The following is a 19,897-nucleotide window of genomic DNA, read 5'->3' on the forward strand; positions in this document are numbered from 1 at the left end:
CTATCTGTAATGATGTCTGAGTGTTGGAGTGTGCCCCCTGGCTATCTGTAATGATGTCTGAGTGTTGGAGTGTTCCCCTGGCTATCTGTAATGATGTCTGAGTGTTGGAGTGTCCCTCCTGGCTATCTGTAATGATGTCTGAGTGTTGGAGTGTCCCTCCTGGCTTTCCATACATTTTAAAAACAAGAAAATGGTGCCGTCTGCTTTGCTTAACGTAAGTAATTTGAAATGATTTACACTTTTACTTTTGATACTTAAGTATATTTTAGCAATTACATTTTCTTTTGATATTTAAGTATATTTTATACTAAATAGTTTTAGACTTTTACTCAAGAAGTATTTTACTGGGCTACTTTTACTTGAGTCACTTGCTATTAAGGTATCTTTACTTTTACTCAAATATGACAACTGGGCACTTTTTCAATTGTCATAGATATCATCCACCTCCATGGCGTCGACCCCTGTGACGTCGACCCCTGTGGCGTCGACCCCTGTGGCGTCGACCCCTGTGGCGTCGACCCCTGTGGCGTCGTCTTTATCAAAGAGGAACTGGTGGAAGGTTCTCTGCTCTCCCTGATCTGTAGCTGAAGTGTTACTGTCGAACGGCAGCTTCTCCTGAAAGGCCTTGACCAGGCTGGCTTTATCAGACTGTGTCTTGACTCTTTCCATCACTACGTCTAATTTCTGACTCCTGTGGCTCAGGAATCCCTGTAGCACATCAACTCGTTTCCTACGCACCTCTTGGATGATGATCTCCTCAAGTATGCCTGACAGGGGAATAGCATACTCTTTGATACTCTGGGTTTTCTGTCCTTCACCCGGGTAGGAGTAGCCGCCTGTATGCATAGCTATCAGCTGGCAGTACTCATTGAAAACTGGAGAGCCAGAGGCACCGTGGAATAAACAGCTGTCATAAATAATCTTTTTTGTGTCCCTCGGTAGATGTGTGATGTCCCATTTCTCCTCTAAACATCTTCTCTTTATGACATGAAGAAATTCCTTATTTTCTGTTAAATGTTTTTCTACAGCTTGTTCGAAATCTCCACGTTGAATGATAAAGCAGGGGTCTGTCTTTTTCACCCCGCCCTCGGGGTGGCCGATGATGAAGATTCCACCATCTGGAGATGGAAAGCTGAAGGTGTCCAGCAAGCTTAAAGGCAAGGTGATGTCAGGATCTGAGCTAAGCTCCAGCAAAGCAAAGTCAACATTCCCAGAATCATCTTTTCCATAGGCTACAACCTCACTTTGCACTGGTATCTGCTGCGTTTTCTCACCCAGGTCTTCAAAGTCAAACGTGACCGTTACAGATTGTTGCAGCGTGTTAGTTATCGGCTCATAGATTTCTTGGACAACATGGGCGTTTGTAAGGATGAACTTGTCAAACAGAAGGAAGCCAGTTCCTTTTGCTGTCCCTTCAATTCTCACCTGACAAACAGAAGCACTCAGCTCCATTAGTATCTTCACTTTCTTCACCTCTTGGAAGCCCTGTGTTTTCTTTCCAAACTCTACTCTTAAGAATTGTTGCACGTCTGAAGGCTTTTTCAAATTCTCTCTCTCTTTCAAGTGATCTTCCAAGCCTGCATATTGGGAAGGCAGGATGTTTAGGATCTCTTTAGAGTTTGGAATCTCTTGCCGTTTTTGCTTCACCACCAGAGAACTACCATCTTTTCCTGCCTCCTTTGACTGCAACTGTGTTTGAACTGTGTCTGTTGTGGTAGGATTCTGAGGAGAGAGAGCTGCTTCTGATGTTCCACCAGGGGGGACGGACAGCTCTTCAGTTGGTGTGTTGTCCCAATCCTCAAGACTATCTGGCTGTGGCTGAGATACACGACCGATACGTTTTACCTTCACAACCAACATTTCACCTTCACGACCTTGATGACTTTTCCCATCAAGACCATCAACTAGCTGGGACATCTCTGTGTCGACCCTCGTCTCTGGCTCAGAAAGAACACAGCGTGTTTTCAAGATGGTTTTATCAAATCGCCCATCTCTCCTCAAGGCTTGCTTCACCTTTTCCCCTTTGTATCCGTACACACAGACATACTTCACTTTCTTCCTTAGCTCTGGGTTTTTCATTACTTTCGTTTTAATATTTTGTCCACCCTGAGTTTCAACACAGAAAGTCATCAACTTGTCAGGTTGTATTTTTTTGCGGGGGTTACTCTGTTTGTAAAGGCTCTGGGTATCTGGAGAACTGCCGTTTGGAACTTTGATGAAGCTGACTGTCACTAGCTCATCGTTATCAATTAAATGGCAGGGGAAATGTGTACTGACAGCTGCCCTTCGCTCTTTTTCTCTTTGGATGACAATTTCCATCCCCTGTTTTTTCTTTGTCATGTTCTCGAACTCCGGGCTTGTTCGCAGTGCATCCAGGACCGTTCCATGAGTATGGCATGTAACTCTGTATTGTTTGTATTCGAAGCGGTATCGGAAGGAATGGCTTTCATCGTGTGATTCTTTCTGTGACAGAAGAGATGTAAGTGTTAAGTCTCAGGGGATTAGAACCACAGTCTCCCTCTCAGGAAACCAATGTCAACCACCAAATTGGTTATAGTAACCAATTTATGTGTTCTTGCAAGTGGCTGACTGTACAAATCCTCACTTATCAGTAGCTGCATTTTGTCAGTACGACCAGATTTTGTTTGGAGAACAAACAAAAGATATCTCAGTTTCAAGGTCTCAGCTTAGAGAGGAGAAGCCTCGTAAGGTATCACATGTTACGAACCAGTATTGGTCGGTCACATGTTACGAACCAGTATTGGTCGGTCACATGTTACGAACCAGTATTGGTCGGTCACATGTTACGAACCAGTATTGGTCGGTCACATGTTACGAACCAGTATTGGTCGGTCACATGTTACGAACCAGTATTGGTCGGTCACATGTTACGAACCAGTATTGGTCGGTCACATGTTACGAACCAGTATTGGTCGGTCACATGTTACGAACCAGTATTGGTCGGTCACATGTTACGAACCAGTATTGGTCGGTCACATGTTACGAACCAGTATTGGTCGGTCACATGTTACGAACCAGTATTGGTCGGTCACATGTTACGAACCAGTATTGGTCGGTCACATGTTACGAACCAGTATTGGTCGGTCACATGTTACGAACCAGTATTGGTCGGTCACATGTTACGAACCAGTATTGGTCGGTCACATGTCGAACCAGTATTGGTCGGTCACATATTACGAACCAGTATTGGTCGGTCACATGTTACGAACCAGTATTGGTCGGTCACATGTTACGAACCAGTATTGGTCGGTCACATATTACAAACCAGTATTGGTCGGTCACATATTACGAACCAGTATTGGTCGGTCACATGTTACGAACCAGTATTGGTCGGTCACATGTTACGAACCAGTATTGGTCGGTCACATATTACAAACCAGTATTGGTCGGTCACATATTACAAACCAGTATTGGTCGGTCACATGTTACAAACCAGTATTGGTCGGTCACATGTTACGAACCAGTATTGGTCGGTCACATATTACAAACCAGTATTGGTCGGTCACATATTACAAACCAGTATTGGTCGGTCACATGTTACAAACCAGTATTGGTCGGTCACATGTTACAAACCAGTATTGGTCGGTCACATGTTACGAACCAGTATTGGTCGGTCACATGTTACAAACCAGTATTGGTCGGTCACATGTTACAAACCAGTATTGGTCGGTCACATGTTACAAACCAGTATTGGTCGGTCACATGTTACGAACCAGTATTGGTCGGTCACATGTTACGAACCAGTATTGGTCGGTCACATGAATAGAACAAAATGGTAATGATTCAGTAATTATGCTAAATCATGCAACATTGGTCGGTCACATGAATAGAACAAAATGGTAATGATTCAGTAATTATGCTAAATCATGCAAATATAAACTTGTCTGTGTATAGCCGTGTATAAGACAACTGCTGGGTCTTAACAGGCAGAGCTCCTGATTTACATATGTACTAGCACGCTGACAATAAACAATGATTTATTTAAAGATTGACTTTGAGTGTCCCTGTGTAAGAATTTCCACCACAGTGTACAAAAAGAATAGCGTTCCAAAGAAGTCAGAAATAAGTTGTACAATATTTAAAGTGTAACTGCTGAAGCAAGTCACACTAATAAAATAAAACTAAGATTAAAAGTAATATGACAGAGTGTGTGTGTCACCTTGGCATCAGATCCTGGAGATTGGTCAGGAGTTTGTTGCTGGTTGTTTGAAGTGTTACTTGGACGTGTAATCTTCTGTAATATAGAAAAACACCATCACATTTTGTAGGTTCTGACGGTGACTCAAGTTGTAGAAAGTTGGTTTGGTAGAACTCCTTTCAAAATACCTTCACAGATGTGTCCAGATTCGGTTGTGTCTTCTCTCTATCATCCATGGTCTTATGTTCAGGCAACAGCACAGTACAATTCTGCCAGCAGTACACACACAAAAAAAAAAGTTTGCCTTTTGTGTGGTTGTTTTTTAGTTGAGTGTGTAAAAAGGTATTGATTTCAGGTCCATGGATAGTACCAGGTCATTTAAAGCTGTGTTGCTGGATATGTACCACAGCCCCCCTCCAAAACTATCCGTATTTGTTCAGTAGAGACCTGACTGAGTATTTTCCACCCCAGTTTATGAGACAGGTAGTAACATTTTTATTCTACAAGCCAATAAGTATCTCATATACTATGTATTGCAGTGAATGGAGTGGGTGGAGTGAGGAGTCACCAGTACTCTGTATTAAACCTGTTGCCCAGCACAATAGATCCATTTAAGTTTTGCAGATTCTATTAAGTAATTCCAATAACAAACATTTGTTATAGTGTATTTCTTTAAATATACACCAGGGCTCTCTAACCCTGTTCCTGGAACGCTTACCGTCCTGTACGTTCACTCCATCCCCAGTGAGAGAGATACCGTCCTGTACGTTCACTCCATCCCCAGTGAGAGATAACGTCCTGTACGTTCACTCCATCCCCAGTGAGAGAGATACCGTCCTGTACGTTCACTCCATCCCCAGTGAGAGATAACGTCCTGTACGTTCACTCCATCCCCAGTGAGAGAGATACCGTCCTGTACGTTCACTCCATCCCCAGTGAGAGATAACGTCCTGTACGTTCACTCCATCCCCAGTGAGAGAGATAACATCCTGTACGTTCACTCCATCCCCAGTTGTAAACTAGCCTGGTTCAGCTTATCAACCAGCTAATTATTAGAATCAGGTATGTTAGATTAGGTTTGGAGCGAAAACCTACAGGACGGGAGCTCTCCAGTAACAGGGTTGGAGCGCCCTGGCCTACACAACAGCTTTCAACATACCAGTATTTGTGTACATTTAAAGAAATGCTGGTATAAATTTTTATTTCACCTTTTATTTAACTAGGCAAGTCAGTTAAGAACAAATTCCTATTTTCAATGACGGCCTAGGAACAGTGGGTTAACTGCCTTGTTCAATAAATACAATATTAAAAATAAAATATGTCAAATGATAATTTATTTTCCCCCAAAGGTGGTTGCAATGCTGTGAAAAACAGCTGTACTGCACAGGTGCAAAAAAAAAATATATTCCCAAAGTTTAGCATGTCTTTGCAGCGGGACTCTTATTTTGAAGAAAACAAATCTACATTCATGCCGCCAGCATAATATCCTGCTGCTAGGAGAACGGTAAATCAACTACGGAAGAGTATTAGGGCCAAGCGAAGAGAAAACCAAAAATTATGTACTTAAAGGTTGACTTTGGGCAAAAACAACGGCTTTAAACTGTATAACCGATCAATACCCCATCATGCCAGGTCATTTAATGTTTAAAAATAACAAAATGGCTGAATAAGATATTTAGCTACAGAAGTGCCATTTCTTACAGATCTCTACAGCTTTAGTCCAAAAACAAATCCTGTGAAATGACGTCAACACATACTGGAGGGCGGTGGAGGCTGCTGAGGGGCAGAGGAGGCTGCTGGGGGAAGGACGGCTCATAATAATGGCTGGAAAGGAGCGAATGGAATGGCATCAAACAAATAGGAAACCATGTGTTTGATACTATTCCACCTATTCCGCTCCAGCCATTACCATGAGCCCATCCTCCCAAATTAAGGTGCCACCAACATCCTGTGTTGGAGGAGTTACTGGCTAGCTTAGCTAACAAACTAGCTACAGTGGCTAGCTTAGCTAACAAACTAGCTACATTGGCTAGCTTAGCTAACAAACTAGCTACATTGGCTAGCTTAGCTAACAAACTAGCTACATTGGCTAGCTTAGCTAACAAACTAGCTACATTGGTTGCTGCGCGCATGACCAGAAAAACACATGGACGAACCACTTATGCCACACCCCATTTCTGTCAAAATTGAGAAAGAGGCTGAGTAGGACGGTTTTTTGTACCCAAAGTTCACCTATTTTTTTTTAAACAAATATATATTTAAAAAATGCATGAATAACACTTCAAATTCTCAGAATGTTGAGAATAAAGTTGTATTATTTTGAGACTAGTCTAAATTAAACTTAGAGAATAAAGTCAAAATATTTCAAGAATAAAGTGTACATTTAATTTCAAGAACATCATTCCTCCTCAGACCTTACTCCTTAACTAGTCAAGTGTCAACCCTCCCCTAGTCAAGTATCAACCATGCACAAGTCAAGTATCACCACTCCTCCTAAACCCTCCCCTAGTCAAATATCACCCCTCCCCTAGTCAAGTATCACCACTCCTCCTAAACCCTCCCCTAGTCAAGTATCACCACTCCTCCTAAACCCTCCCCTAGTCAAGTATCACCACCCCTCCTAAACCCTCCCCTAGTCAAGTATCACCACTCCTCCTAAACCCTCCCCGTCAGTTATGGAATGAGTTCCTAATATGTATTCCGTACCTTGCTGATCCCAGAGGTCACGTGATTATGGCTGAGAAAATTATCCTGCTGTAGCCTCCTCCCTCCAAAATGTTTGACTTTATTCTCTAAATTTTATTTGTACTTTATTCTCAATTTTATTAAAAAAATATTCTGAAAATATTTGTACTTTATTCTCGAATTATTGCGACTTTAACTCAATTGTATTTTTTCTCCAATGAATTGTGATTTATTCTCAAGTATTTCGAGTTTTTGATAGCACCCTCTATGCAATGTATTTTTCCCCCATCTTTACTGGCCCTATTTCAGGCTGTATCACATCCGGCCGTGATTTGGAGTCCATTAGGGCGGCGCACAATTGGCCCAGCGTCGTCCGGGTTTGCCCGGTGTAGGCCGTCATTGTAAATAAGAATTTGTTCTTAACTGACTTGCCTAGTTCAATAAATGTTAAATAAATAAATGGATTATTCATCTAAGTGCTTTTCCTTCTTGACTCTTAGTGGGCGTTCATTCCAAATTGGTTTGGTGCAGTTTTCTGAGCTCTGGTGCGTTTACCCCCTTAGTTCGGACTGTTCGGTTCATTTGGACTGGTGTGCACACTATAATGTAACAAAGAGTCGAACTCTGATTCGAACTATAGCTAAAAAATATTTGAGAAAACGCCCTTAAAAAATAAAAAAGGTAGGCTTCAGTCCGGAACATTTTTCTTGAACATTTGATTAAACTATGGTTTACATTAATACATGTCTTACCTGATTCAAAATCGTATCATATGTTTTAGGATACCAAAAGCTACATTTCCATGAAGTACTCTGTCACTGTATCAGCCATCTGATAGACCTACAAAATGGCGCGATAAGATTTGGAACAGAGCAGCTGTAATGAACGGTGCTCGATCAAGGACAGCCTTCTTTATACTAACACTGTGCATACTTGAACGATGTATTCATATATCAACATATAGCTTTCTTTATTGATAATTCATATTTCTGGATTTACGCATGTCATGACAGTCTTGACCAGAAAAACAAACCTGTTTCACTCCGAGATCATAACAGCGGGCTACTTACGCGGATAGGTCTTCCAAAATGACAGGACAGTCCCCGCGAACTGTGAGCAGAATAAACTATTATCAAACGCTGTGTTGATGACCTGGGCAGAATAACATTAAATGAAACCAGCAGACCCTCTGCGAACACGTCAGAAAGATGATCATGAATTTTATTTTTCGCGGGCAGTGGTTTAAATAGTCCCGCAATAGGGGAAGTATCGGGTAACCGACCACAACCGACCACGATTGGTTGATCAAATCGCCCTGTTCAAGACTCACCACTGAGCGACTTTTACAATCTTCCGCAGACCAAAAAAGGCAATAATGTGTATCAAATATTGTTTAGATATATATTTTTTAATCACAAAATCTTCAACTCTCTTTTTTGGTGTTCCTTGAGCTCGAATTAAATGATGTAGGTTGTATCTGCTGGAACGCAGCCAGGCTGAACACCGGTAACAATGCTCACTAGACCTGCACCTGACTAGCAACCAACTCACCAGTAGCCTACTGCCTGCTAGCTAATGTCCTTCATCCTCAGGCTTTTCTCCAGATCTCTTGCTGGGTTGGTTTGTAATTACTCTGGTTAGGGCTGTTTAAAAGTGGAACTGGCTGCATTTTAGCAACATGAAATCTTATTAAAATCTACTAATAAACACCCCCAGGAAGAATCTGACAAGCAAGCACTTAAATGTGGTAATTTTCACGTTTTGATAAATTCTTACAATGTTTGGGAATTACATATAGTAAGGCAATTGTGAAAATTCTATACCAATTTAGTGGCCCCTTGGTGGATCTAGCACGAGGAGGAGCGGCCCCTTGGAGGACCGGGGACGAGCCCTGCAAGGGTCCGGCAGCTCCTCCTCCGGCCCTCCATGGGGTCACTCCTCCTCTGGCCCTCCAAGTGGCCGCTTTGGCCCTTCGAAAGGTACCGCCCCAGCTCTCCAAGGGTCCTCCTCGGCCCTCCAAGTGGCCCCTCCGGTTCCAGTCCAAGGGGCCGCTCCGGCTCCACTCCTTCTCAGCTACCAACTACCTGGATGCCAAGTTTGACTTCCCCCTACCCCAGTACGGTGAGTTAGTGAGCTACAGCACTGTTTCACAACCACCCTAACCCATAAGTTTAAGCCGGTTGGGGAGGTTCTACTAAGCTTTATGGAATTGTTTTAAGAAGGTCATACCAAGGATCATTTTGCAATTTGAGTTTGAATTTTAAGACCGCTTGAAGTATCAAGAAAATACATAAAACATAAGTTTGTTCTGAAGTGTTTGTCCTACTGTATTTGTGAGAGATGAGAAAGATCAGGAAACATTTTACATGTCTTTAACGCTGTATTTTTGGCACTAGACAGTCTCCATTTATTTTATTTTTGAGATTCTTCAAAGTAGCCACCCTTTGCCTTGACAGCTTTGCACCCTCTTGGCATTCTCTCAACCTGTTATTAGGTCGTGTTCTCCTCCAATCAAATCCTTAACCTCGTTCCCAGGTTCAATCACTAATTACAAATCACTAAACTATTATATTAGAGATTACAGTTGATAAAGGACCAGGATATTGTCTCTCTCTGCTACCAGCTCTCCTTTCCGTCCTGAATATTCAATACTGGTCCTTGGTCTTTCACAAAGCAGAGGGCTGTTTATATTTTATGTTAAGAAAACTAGTAAAAGCATTTTGACAGTCCATTAAAAACAATATTTACTATGATAGGAACCTGATTGTCTAACATTATATTGACAGTATTGTACTCTTGTATTTAACCTATTAGTTTGTTATGATTACGGGGCCATATGTCAAGTTTGGAGGCATTTCCCCATTTCAATTTCTACTTGAAGAAAATCAAACATGTTTACAAGTATACTATTTTATTTATTTCCCCTTTATTTAACCAGGTAGGCCAGTTGAGAACCTTTATTTAACCAGGTAGGCCAGTTGAGAACCTTTTTTTAACCAGGTAGGCCAGTTGAGAACAAGTTCTCATTTACAACTGGGACCTGGCCAAGATAAAGCAAAGCAGTGTGACAAAAATAACAACACAGTGTTACACATGGAATAAACAATTGTACAGTAAATAACACAATAGAAAAGCTTCTTCTGTACTTTTATTTTGAAGATTAAAACAAGCAATGGTTACAGAACATGTCTTCCTGGCAGAAAACAATACAAGCATGGCAGACTAGCGTATGTTAAACTACAATTTCCATGGAAAGATCTCAGGTTTATTTGATTCAATAATAGTTGGTTACATGAATGATGCATCGATGATACATCCCTGGTCATCTCTACTGCCTCTGATCTGGCTGACTCACTAAACACAAATCCATAGTTTGTGAATGATGTCTGAGTGTTGGAGTGTGCCCCTGGCTATCTGTAATGATGTCTGAGTGTTGGAGTGTGCCCCTGGCTATCTGTAATGATGTCTGAGTGTTGGAGTGTCCCTCCTGGCTATCTGTAATGATGTCTGAGTGTTGGAGTGAGCCCCTGGCTATCTGTAATGATGTCTGAGTGTTGGAGTGTCCCCCCTGGCTATCTGTAATGATGTCTGAGTGTTGGAGTGTCCCTCCTGGCTATCTGTAATGATGTCTGAGTGTTGGAGTGTCCCCCCTGGCTATCTGTAATGATGTCTGAGTGTTGGAGTGTCCCTCCTGGCTTTCCATACATTTTAAAAACAAGAAAATGGTGCCGTCTGCTTTGCTTAACGTAAGTAATTTGAAATGATTTACACTTTTACTTTTGATACTTAAGTATATTTTAGCAATTACATTTTCTTTTGATATTTAAGTATATTTTATACTAAATAGTTTTAGACTTTTACTCAAGAAGTATTTTACTGGGCTACTTTTACTTGAGTCACTTGCTATTAGGGTATCTTTACTTTTACTCAAATATGACAACTGGGCACTTTTTCAATTGTCATAGATATCATCCACCTCCATGGCGTCGACCCCTGTGACGTCGACCCCTGTGGCGTCGACCCCTGTGGCGTCGACCCCTGTGGCGTCGACCCCTGTGGCGTCGTCTTTATCAAAGAGGAACTGGTGGAAGGTTCTCTGCTCTCCCTGATCTGTAGCTGAAGTGTTACTGTCGAACGGCAGCTTCTCCTGAAAGGCCTTGACCAGGCTGGCTTTATCAGACTGTGTCTTGACTCTTTCCATCACTACGTCTAATTTCTGACTCCTGTGGCTCAGGAATCCCTGTAGCACATCAACTCGTTTCCTACGCACCTCTTGGATGATGATCTCCTCAAGTATGCCTGACAGGGGAATAGCATACTCTTTGATACTCTGGGTTTTCTGTCCTTCACCCGGGTAGGAGTAGCCGCCTGTATGCATAGCTATCAGCTGGCAGTACTCATTGAAAACTGGAGAGCCAAAGGCACCGTGGAATAAACAGCTGTCATAAATAATCTTTTTTGTGTCCCTCGGTAGATGTGTGATGTCCCATTTCTCCTCTAAACATCTTCTCTTTATGACATGAAGAAATTCCTTATTTTCTGTTAAATGTTTTTCTACAGCTTGTTCGAAATCTCCACGTTGAATGATAAAGCAGGGGTCTGTCTTTTTCACCCCGCCCTCGGGGTGGCCGATGATGAAGATTCCACCATCTGGAGATGGAAAGCTGAAGGTGTCCAGCAAGCTTAAAGGCAAGGTGATGTCAGGATCTGAGCTAAGCTCCAGCAAAGCAAAGTCAACATTCCCAGAATCATCTTTTCCATAGGCTACAACCTCACTTTGCACTGGTATCTGCTGCGTTTTCTCACCCAGGTCTTCAAAGTCAAACGTGACTTTTACTGATTGTTGCAGCGTGTTAGTTATCGGCTCATAGATTTCCTGGACAACATGGGCGTTTGTAAGGATGAACTTGTCAAACAGAAGGAAGCCAGTTCCTTTTGCTGTCCCTTCAATTCTCACCTGACAAACAGAAGCACTCAGCTCCATTAGTATCTTCACTTTCTTCACCTCTTGGAAGCCCTGTGTTTTCTTTCCAAACTCTACTCTTAAGAATTGTTGCACGTCTGAAGGCTTTTTCAAATTCTCTCTCTCTTTCAAGTGATCTTCCAAGCCTGCATATTGGGAAGGCAGGATGTTTAGGATCTCTTTAGAGTTTGGAATCTCTTGCCGTTTTTGCTTCACCACCAGAGAACTACCATCTTTTCCTGCCTCCTTTGACTGCAACTGTGTTTGAACTGTGTCTGTTGTGGTAGGATTCTGAGGAGAGAGAGCTGCTTCCGATGTTCCACCAGGGGGGACGGACAGCTCTTCAGTTGGTGTGTTGTCCCAATCCTCAAGACTATCTGGCTGTGGCTGAGATACACGACCGATACGTTTTACCTTCACAACCAACATTTCACCTTCACGACCTTGATGACTTTTCCCATCAAGACCATCAACTGGCTGGGACATCTCTGTGTCGACCCTCGTCTCTGGCTCAGAAAGAACACAGCGTGTTTTCAAGATGGTTTTATCAAATCGCCCATCTCTCCTCAAGGCTTGCTTCACCTTTTCCCCTTTGTATCCGTACACACAGACATACTTCACTTTCTTCCTTAGCTCTGGGTTTTTCATTACTTTCGTTTTAATATTTTGTCCACCCTGAGTTTCAACACAGAAAGTCATCAACTTGTCAGGTTGTATTTTTTTGCGGGGGTTACTCTGTTTGTAAAGGCTCTGGGTATCTGGAGAACTGCCGTTTGGAACTTTGATGAAGCTGACTGTCACTAGCTCATCGTTATCAATTAAATGGCAGGGGAAATGTGTACTGACAGCTGCCCTTCGCTCTTTTTCTCTTTGGATGACAATTTCCATCCCCTGTTTTTTCTTTGTCATGTTCTCGAACTCCGGGCTTGTTCGCAGTGCATCCAGGACCGTTCCATGAGTATGGCATGTAACTCTGTATTGTTTGTATTCGAAGCGGTATCGGAAGGAATGGCTTTCATCGTGTGATTCTTTCTGTGACAGAAGAGATGTAAGTGTTAAGTCTCAGGGGATTAGAACCACAGTCTCCCTCTCAGGAAACCAATGTCAACCACCAAATTGGTTATAGTAACCAATTTATGTGTTCTTGCAAGTGGCTGACTGTACAAATCCTCACTTATCAGTAGCTGCATTTTGTCAGTACGACCAGATTTTGTTTGGAGAACAAACAAAAGATATCTCAGTTTCAAGGTCTCAGCTTAGAGAGGAGAAGCCTCGTAAGGTATCACATGTTACGAACCAGTATTGGTCGGTCACATGTTACGAACCAGTATTGGTCGGTCACATGTTACGAACCAGTATTGGTCGGTCACATGTTACGAACCAGTATTGGTCGGTCACATGTTACGAACCAGTATTGGTCGGTCACATGTTACGAACCAGTATTGGTCGGTCACATGTTACGAACCAGTATTGGTCGGTCACATGTTACGAACCAGTATTGGTCGGTCACATGTTACGAACCAGTATTGGTCGGTCACATGTTACGAACCAGTATTGGTCGGTCACATGTTACGAACCAGTATTGGTCGGTCACATGTTACGAACCAGTATTGGTCGGTCACATGTTACGAACCAGTATTGGTCGGTCACATGTTACGAACCAGTATTGGTCGGTCACATGTTACGAACCAGTATTGGTCGGTCACATGTTACGAACCAGTATTGGTCGGTCACATATTACAAACCAGTATTGGTCGGTCACATATTACAAACCAGTATTGGTCGGTCACATATTACGAACCAGTATTGGTCGGTCACATGTTACGAACCAGTATTGGTCGGTCACATATTACAAACCAGTATTGGTCGGTCACATATTACAAACCAGTATTGGTCGGTCACATGTTACAAACCAGTATTGGTCGGTCACATGTTACGAACCAGTATTGGTCGGTCACATATTACAAACCAGTATTGGTCGGTCACATATTACAAACCAGTATTGGTCGGTCACATGTTACAAACCAGTATTGGTCGGTCACATGTTACAAACCAGTATTGGTCGGTCACATGTTACGAACCAGTATTGGTCGGTCACATGTTACAAACCAGTATTGGTCGGTCACATGTTACAAACCAGTATTGGTCGGTCACATGTTACAAACCAGTATTGGTCGGTCACATGTTACGAACCAGTATTGGTCGGTCACATGTTACGAACCAGTATTGGTCGGTCACATGAATAGAACAAAATGGTAATGATTCAGTAATTATGCTAAATCATGCAACATTGGTCGGTCACATGAATAGAACAAAATGGTAATGATTCAGTAATTATGCTAAATCATGCAAATATAAACTTGTCTGTGTATAGCCGTGTATAAGACAACTGCTGGGTCTTAACAGGCAGAGCTCCTGATTTACATATGTACTAGCACGCTGACAATAAACAATGATTTATTTAAAGATTGACTTTGAGTGTCTCTGTGTAAGAATTTCCACCACAGTGTACAAAAAGAATAGCGTTCCAAAGAAGTCAGAAATAAGTTGTACAATATTTAAAGTGTAACTGCTGAAGCAAGTCACACTAATAAAATAAAACTAAGATTAAAAGTAATATGACAGAGTGTGTGTGTCACCTTGGCATCAGATCCTGGAGATTGGTCAGGAGTTTGTTGCTGGTTGTTTGAAGTGTTACTTGGACGTGTAATCTTCTGTAATATAGAAAAACACCATCACATTTTGTAGGTTCTGACGGTGACTCAAGTTGTAGAAAGTTGGTTTGGTAGAACTCCTTTCAAAATACCTTCACAGATGTGTCCAGATTCGGTTGTGTCTTCTCTCTATCATCCATGGTCTTATGTTCAGGCAACAGCACAGTACAATTCTGCCAGCAGTACACACACAAAAAAAAAAGTTTGCCTTTTGTGTGGTTGTTTTTTAGTTGAGTGTGTAAAAAGGTATTGATTTCAGGTCCATGGATAGTACCAGGTCATTTAAAGCTGTGTTGCTGGATATGTACCACAGCCCCCCTCCAAAACTATCCGTATTTGTTCAGTAGAGACCTGACTGAGTATTTTCCACCCCAGTTTATGAGACAGGTAGTAACATTTTTATTCTACAAGCCAATAAGTATCTCATATACTATGTATTGCAGTGAATGGAGTGGGTGGAGTGAGGAGTCACCAGTACTCTGTATTAAACCTGTTGCCCAGCACAATAGATCCATTTAAGTTTTGCAGATTCTATTAAGTAATTCCAATAACAAACATTTGTTATAGTGTATTTCTTTAAATATACACCAGGGCTCTCTAACCCTGTTCCTGGAACGCTTACCGTCCTGTACGTTCACTCCATCCCCAGTGAGAGAGATACCGTCCTGTACGTTCACTCCATCCCCAGTGAGAGAGATACCGTCCTGTACGTTCACTCCATCCCCAGTGAGAGATAACGTCCTGTACGTTCACTCCATCCCCAGTGAGAGAGATACCGTCCTGTACGTTCACTCCATCCCCAGTGAGAGATAACGTCCTGTACGTTCACTCCATCCCCAGTGAGAGAGATACCGTCCTGTACGTTCACTCCATCCCCAGTGAGAGATAACGTCCTGTACGTTCACTCCATCCCCAGTGAGAGAGATAACATCCTGTACGTTCACTCCATCCCCAGTTGTAAACTAGCCTGGTTCAGCTTATCAACCAGCTAATTATTAGAATCAGGTATGTTAGATTAGGTTTGGAGCGAAAACCTACAGGACGGGAGCTCTCCAGTAACAGGGTTGGAGCGCCCTGGCCTACACAACAGCTTTCAACATACCAGTATTTGTGTACATTTAAAGAAATGCTGGTATAAATTTTTATTTCACCTTTTATTTAACTAGGCAAGTCAGTTAAGAACAAATTCCTATTTTCAATGACGGCCTAGGAACAGTGGGTTAACTGCCTTGTTCAATAAATACAATATTAAAAATAAAATATGTCAAATGATAATTTATTTTCCCCCAAAGGTGGTTGCAATGCTGTGAAAAACAGCTGTACTGCACAGGTGCAAAAAAAAAATATATTCCCAAAGTTTAGCATGTCTTTGCAGCGGGACTCTTATTTTGAAGAAAACAAATCTACATTCATGCCGCCAGCATAATATCCTGCTGCTAGGAGAACGGTAAATCAACTACGGAAGAGTATTAGGGCCAAGCGAAGAGAATGATGTACTTAAAGGTTGACTTTGGGCAAAAACAACGGCTTTAAACTGTATAACCGATCAATACCCCATCATGCCAGGTCATTTAATGTTTAAAAATAACAAAATGGCTGAATAAGATATTTAGCTACAGAAGTGCCATTTCTTACAGATCTCTACAGCTTTAGTCCAAAAACAAATCCTGTGAAATGACGTCAACACATACTGGAGGGCGGTGGAGGCTGCTGAGGGGCAGAGGAGGCTGCTGGGGGAAGGACGGCTCATAATAATGGCTGGAAAGGAGCGAATGGAATGGCATCAAACAAATAGGAAACCATGTGTTTGATACTATTCCACCTATTCCGCTCCAGCCATTACCATGAGCCCATCCTCCCAAATTAAGGTGCCACCAACATCCTGTGTTGGAGGAGTTACTGGCTAGCTTAGCTAACAAACTAGCTACAGTGGCTAGCTTAGCTAACAAACTAGCTACATTGGCTAGCTTAGCTAACAAACTAGCTACATTGGCTAGCTTAGCTAACAAACTAGCTACATTGGTTGCTGCGCGCATGACCAGAAAAACACATGGACGAACCACTTATGCCACACCCCATTTCTGTCAAAATTGAGAAAGAGGCTGAGTAGGACGGTTTTTTGTACCCAAAGTTCACCTATTTTTTTTTAAACAAATATATATTTAAAAAATGCATGAATAACACTTCAAATTCTCAGAATGTTGAGAATAAAGTTGTATTATTTTGAGACTAGTCTAAATTAAACTTAGAGAATAAAGTCAAAATATTTCAAGAATAAAGTGTACATTTAATTTCAAGAACATCATTCCTCCTCAGACCTTACTCCTTAACTAGTCAAGTGTCAACCCTCCCCTAGTCAAGTATCACCACTCCTCCTAAACCCTCCCCTAGTCAAATATCACCCCTCCCCTAGTCAAGTATCACCACTCCTCCTAAACCCTCCCCTAGTCAAGTATCACCACTCCTCCTAAACCCTCCCCTAGTCAAATATCACCCCTCCCCTAGTCAAGTATCACCACTCCTCCGAAACCCTCCCCTAGTCAAGTATCACCACTCCTCCGAAACCCTCCCCTAGTCAAGTATCACCACTCCTCCTAAACCCTCCCCGTCAGTTATGGAATGAGTTCCTAATATGTATTCCGTACCTTGCTGATCCCAGAGGTCACGTGATTATGGCTGAGAAAATTATCCTGCTGTAGCCTCCTCCCTCCAAAATGTTTGACTTTATTCTCTAAATTTTATTTGTACTTTATTCTCAATTTTATTAAAAAAATATTCTGAAAATATTTGTACTTTATTCTCGAATTATTGCGACTAACTCAATTGTATTTTTTCTCCAATGAATTGTGATTTATTCTCAAGTATTTCGAGTTTTTGATAGCACCCTCTATGCAATGTATTTTTCCCCCATCTTTACTGGCCCTATTTCAGGCTGTATCACATCCGGCCGTGATTTGGAGTCCATTAGGACGGTGCACAATTGGCCCAGCGTCGTCCGGGTTTGCCCGGTGTAGGCCGTCATTGTAAATAAGAATTTGTTCTTAACTGACTTGCCTAGTTCAATAAATGTTAAATAAATAAATGGATTATTCATCTAAGTGCTTTTCCTTCTTGACTCTTAGTGGGCGTTCATTCCAAATTGTTTTGGTGCGGTTTTCTGAACTCTGGTGCGTTTACCCCCTTAGTTCGGACTGTTCGGTTCATTTGGACTGGTGTGCACACTATAATGTAACAAAGAGTCGAACTCTGATTCGAACTATAGCTAAAAAATATTTGAGAAAACGCCCTTAAAAAATAAAAAAGGTAGGCTTCAGCCCGGAACATTTTTCTTGAACATTTGATTAAACTATGGTTTACATTAATACATGTCTTACCTGATTCAAAATCGTATCATATGTTTTAGGATACCAAAAGCTACATTTCCATGAAGTACTCTGTCACTGTATCAGCCATCTGATAGACCTACAAAATGGCGCGATAAGATTTGGAACAGAGCAGCTGTAATGAACGGTGCTCGATCAAGGACAGCCTTCTTTATACTAACACTGTGCATACTTGAACGATGTATTCATATATCAACATATAGCTTTCTTTATTGATAATTCATATTTCTGGATTTACGCATGTCATGACAGTCTTGACCAGAAAAACAAACCTGTTTCACTCCGAGATCATAACAGCGGGCTACTTACGCGGATAGTTCTTCCAAAACGACAGGACAGTCCCCGCGAACTGTGAGCAGAATAAACTATTATCAAATGCTGTGTTGATGACCTGGGCAGAATAACATTAAATGAAACCAGCAGACCCTCTGCGAACACGTCAGAAAGATGATCATGAATTTTATTTTTCGCGGGCAGTGGTTTAAATAGTCCCGCAATAGGGGAAGTATCGGGTAACCGACCACAACCGACCACGATTGGTTGATCAAATCGCCCTGTTCAAGACTCACCACTGAGCGACTTTTACAATCTTCCGCAGACCAAAAAAGGCAATAATGTGTATCAAATATTGTTTAGATATATATTTTTTAATCACAAAATCTTCAACTCTCTTTTTTGGTGTTCCTTGAGCTCGAATTAAATGATGTAGGTTGTATCTGCTGGAACGCAGCCAGGCTGAACACCGGTAACAATGCTCACTAGACCTGCACCTGACTAGCAACCAACTCACCAGTAGCCTACTGCCTGCTAGCTAATGTCCTTCATCCTCAGGCTTTTCTCCAGATCTCTTGCTGGGTTGGTTTGTAATTACTCTGGTTAGGGCTGTTTAAAAGTGGAACTGGCTGCATTTTAGCAACATGAAATCTTATTAAAATCTACTAATAAACACCCCCAGGAAGAATCTGACAAGCAAGCACTTAAATGTGGTAATTTTCACGTTTTGATAAATTCTTACAATGTTTGGGAATTACATATAGTAAGGCAATTGTGAAAATTCTATACCAATTTAGTGGCCCCTTGGTGGATCTAGCACGAGGAGGAGCGGCCCCTTGGAGGACCGGGGACGAGCCCTGCAAGGGTCCGGCAGCTCCTCCTCCGGCCCTCCATGGGGTCACTCCTCCTCTGGCCCTCCAAGTGGCCGCTTTGGCCCTTCGAAAGGTACCGCCCCAGCTCTCCAAGGGTCCTCCTCGGCCCTCCAAGTGGCCCCTCCGGTTCCAGTCCAAGGGGCCGCTCCGGCTCCACTCCTTCTCAGCTACCAACTACCTGGATGCCAAGTTTGACTTCCCCCTACCCCAGTACAGTGAGTTAGTGAGCTACAACACTGTTTCACAACCACCCTAACCCATAAGTTTAAGCCGGTTGGGGAGGTTCTACTAAGCTTTATGGAATTGTTTTAAGAAGGTCATACCAAGGATCATTTTGCAATTTGAGTTTGAATTTTAAGACCGCTTGAAGTATCAAGAAAATACATAAAAAATAAGTTTGTTCTGAAGTGTTTGTCCTACTGTATTTGTGAGAGATGAGAAAGATCAGGAAACATTTTACATGTCTTTAACGCTGTATTTTTGGCACTAGACAGTCTCCATTTATTTTATTTTTGAGATTCTTCAAAGTAGCCACCCTTTGCCTTGACAGCTTTGCACCCTCTTGGCATTCTCTCAACCAGCTTCATGAAGTAGTCACCTGGAATGCATTTCAATTAACAGGTGTGCCTTGTTAATGTGGAATTTCTTTCCTTCTTAATGCTTTTTAGCCAATCAGTTGTGTTGTGACAAGGTAGGGGTGGTATACAGAAGATAGCCCTATTTGGTAAAATACCAAGTCCATATTATGGCCAGAACAGCTCCAATAAGCAAACAGCAGTCCCTCATCAATATGGAACATTTCAAGATTCTTCAAGTGCAGTCGCAAAAACCATCAAGTGATATGATGA

At 42.0% G+C, this 19,897-nt stretch overlaps 2 protein-coding genes across 8 annotated transcripts; both read right to left on the bottom strand.

Annotated features, from left to right (window-relative positions):
* Nucleotides 1–322: 322 nt before the first annotated feature.
* On the bottom strand, nt 323–8,035 carry LOC120056188 (serine protease FAM111A-like). 4 transcript variants are annotated; one of them, XM_039004420.1, is made up of 5 exons: nt 4,878–6,000; nt 4,348–4,428; nt 4,181–4,255; nt 520–2,463; nt 323–489 (listed from the first exon to the last, which is right to left on the bottom strand). In XM_039004420.1, the coding sequence occupies exons 2-5, from the start codon at nt 4,393–4,395 to the stop codon at nt 421–423; spliced, it is 2,136 nt and encodes a 711-aa protein (XP_038860348.1). In that variant the 5' UTR covers nt 4,396–4,428; nt 4,878–6,000; the 3' UTR covers nt 323–420. The 4 variants fall into 4 exon arrangements, with proteins under 4 accessions (XP_038860348.1, XP_038860346.1, XP_038860345.1 ...); XM_039004418.1 differs by lacking the exon at nt 4,878–6,000 and adding an exon at nt 7,915–8,035 and having other exon boundaries at nt 323–2,463; XM_039004417.1 differs by having other exon boundaries at nt 323–2,463.
* Nucleotides 8,036–10,686: 2,651 nt separating this feature from the next.
* LOC120056189 (serine protease FAM111A-like) lies at nt 10,687–18,337 on the bottom strand. 4 transcript variants are annotated; one of them, XM_039004425.1, is made up of 5 exons: nt 15,144–16,012; nt 14,614–14,694; nt 14,447–14,521; nt 10,896–12,839; nt 10,687–10,865 (listed from the first exon to the last, which is right to left on the bottom strand). In XM_039004425.1, the coding sequence occupies exons 2-5, from the start codon at nt 14,659–14,661 to the stop codon at nt 10,797–10,799; spliced, it is 2,136 nt and encodes a 711-aa protein (XP_038860353.1). In that variant the 5' UTR covers nt 14,662–14,694; nt 15,144–16,012; the 3' UTR covers nt 10,687–10,796. The 4 variants fall into 4 exon arrangements, with proteins under 4 accessions (XP_038860353.1, XP_038860351.1, XP_038860350.1 ...); XM_039004423.1 differs by lacking the exon at nt 15,144–16,012 and adding an exon at nt 18,214–18,337 and having other exon boundaries at nt 10,687–12,839; XM_039004422.1 differs by having other exon boundaries at nt 10,687–12,839; nt 15,144–16,010.
* Between the last annotated feature and the right edge of the window lie 1,560 nt (nt 18,338–19,897).

Source organism: Salvelinus namaycush, chromosome 11 (genome assembly GCF_016432855.1).
Source record: "Salvelinus namaycush isolate Seneca chromosome 11, SaNama_1.0, whole genome shotgun sequence".
Lineage (NCBI taxonomy): Eukaryota > Metazoa > Chordata > Actinopteri > Salmoniformes > Salmonidae > Salvelinus > Salvelinus namaycush.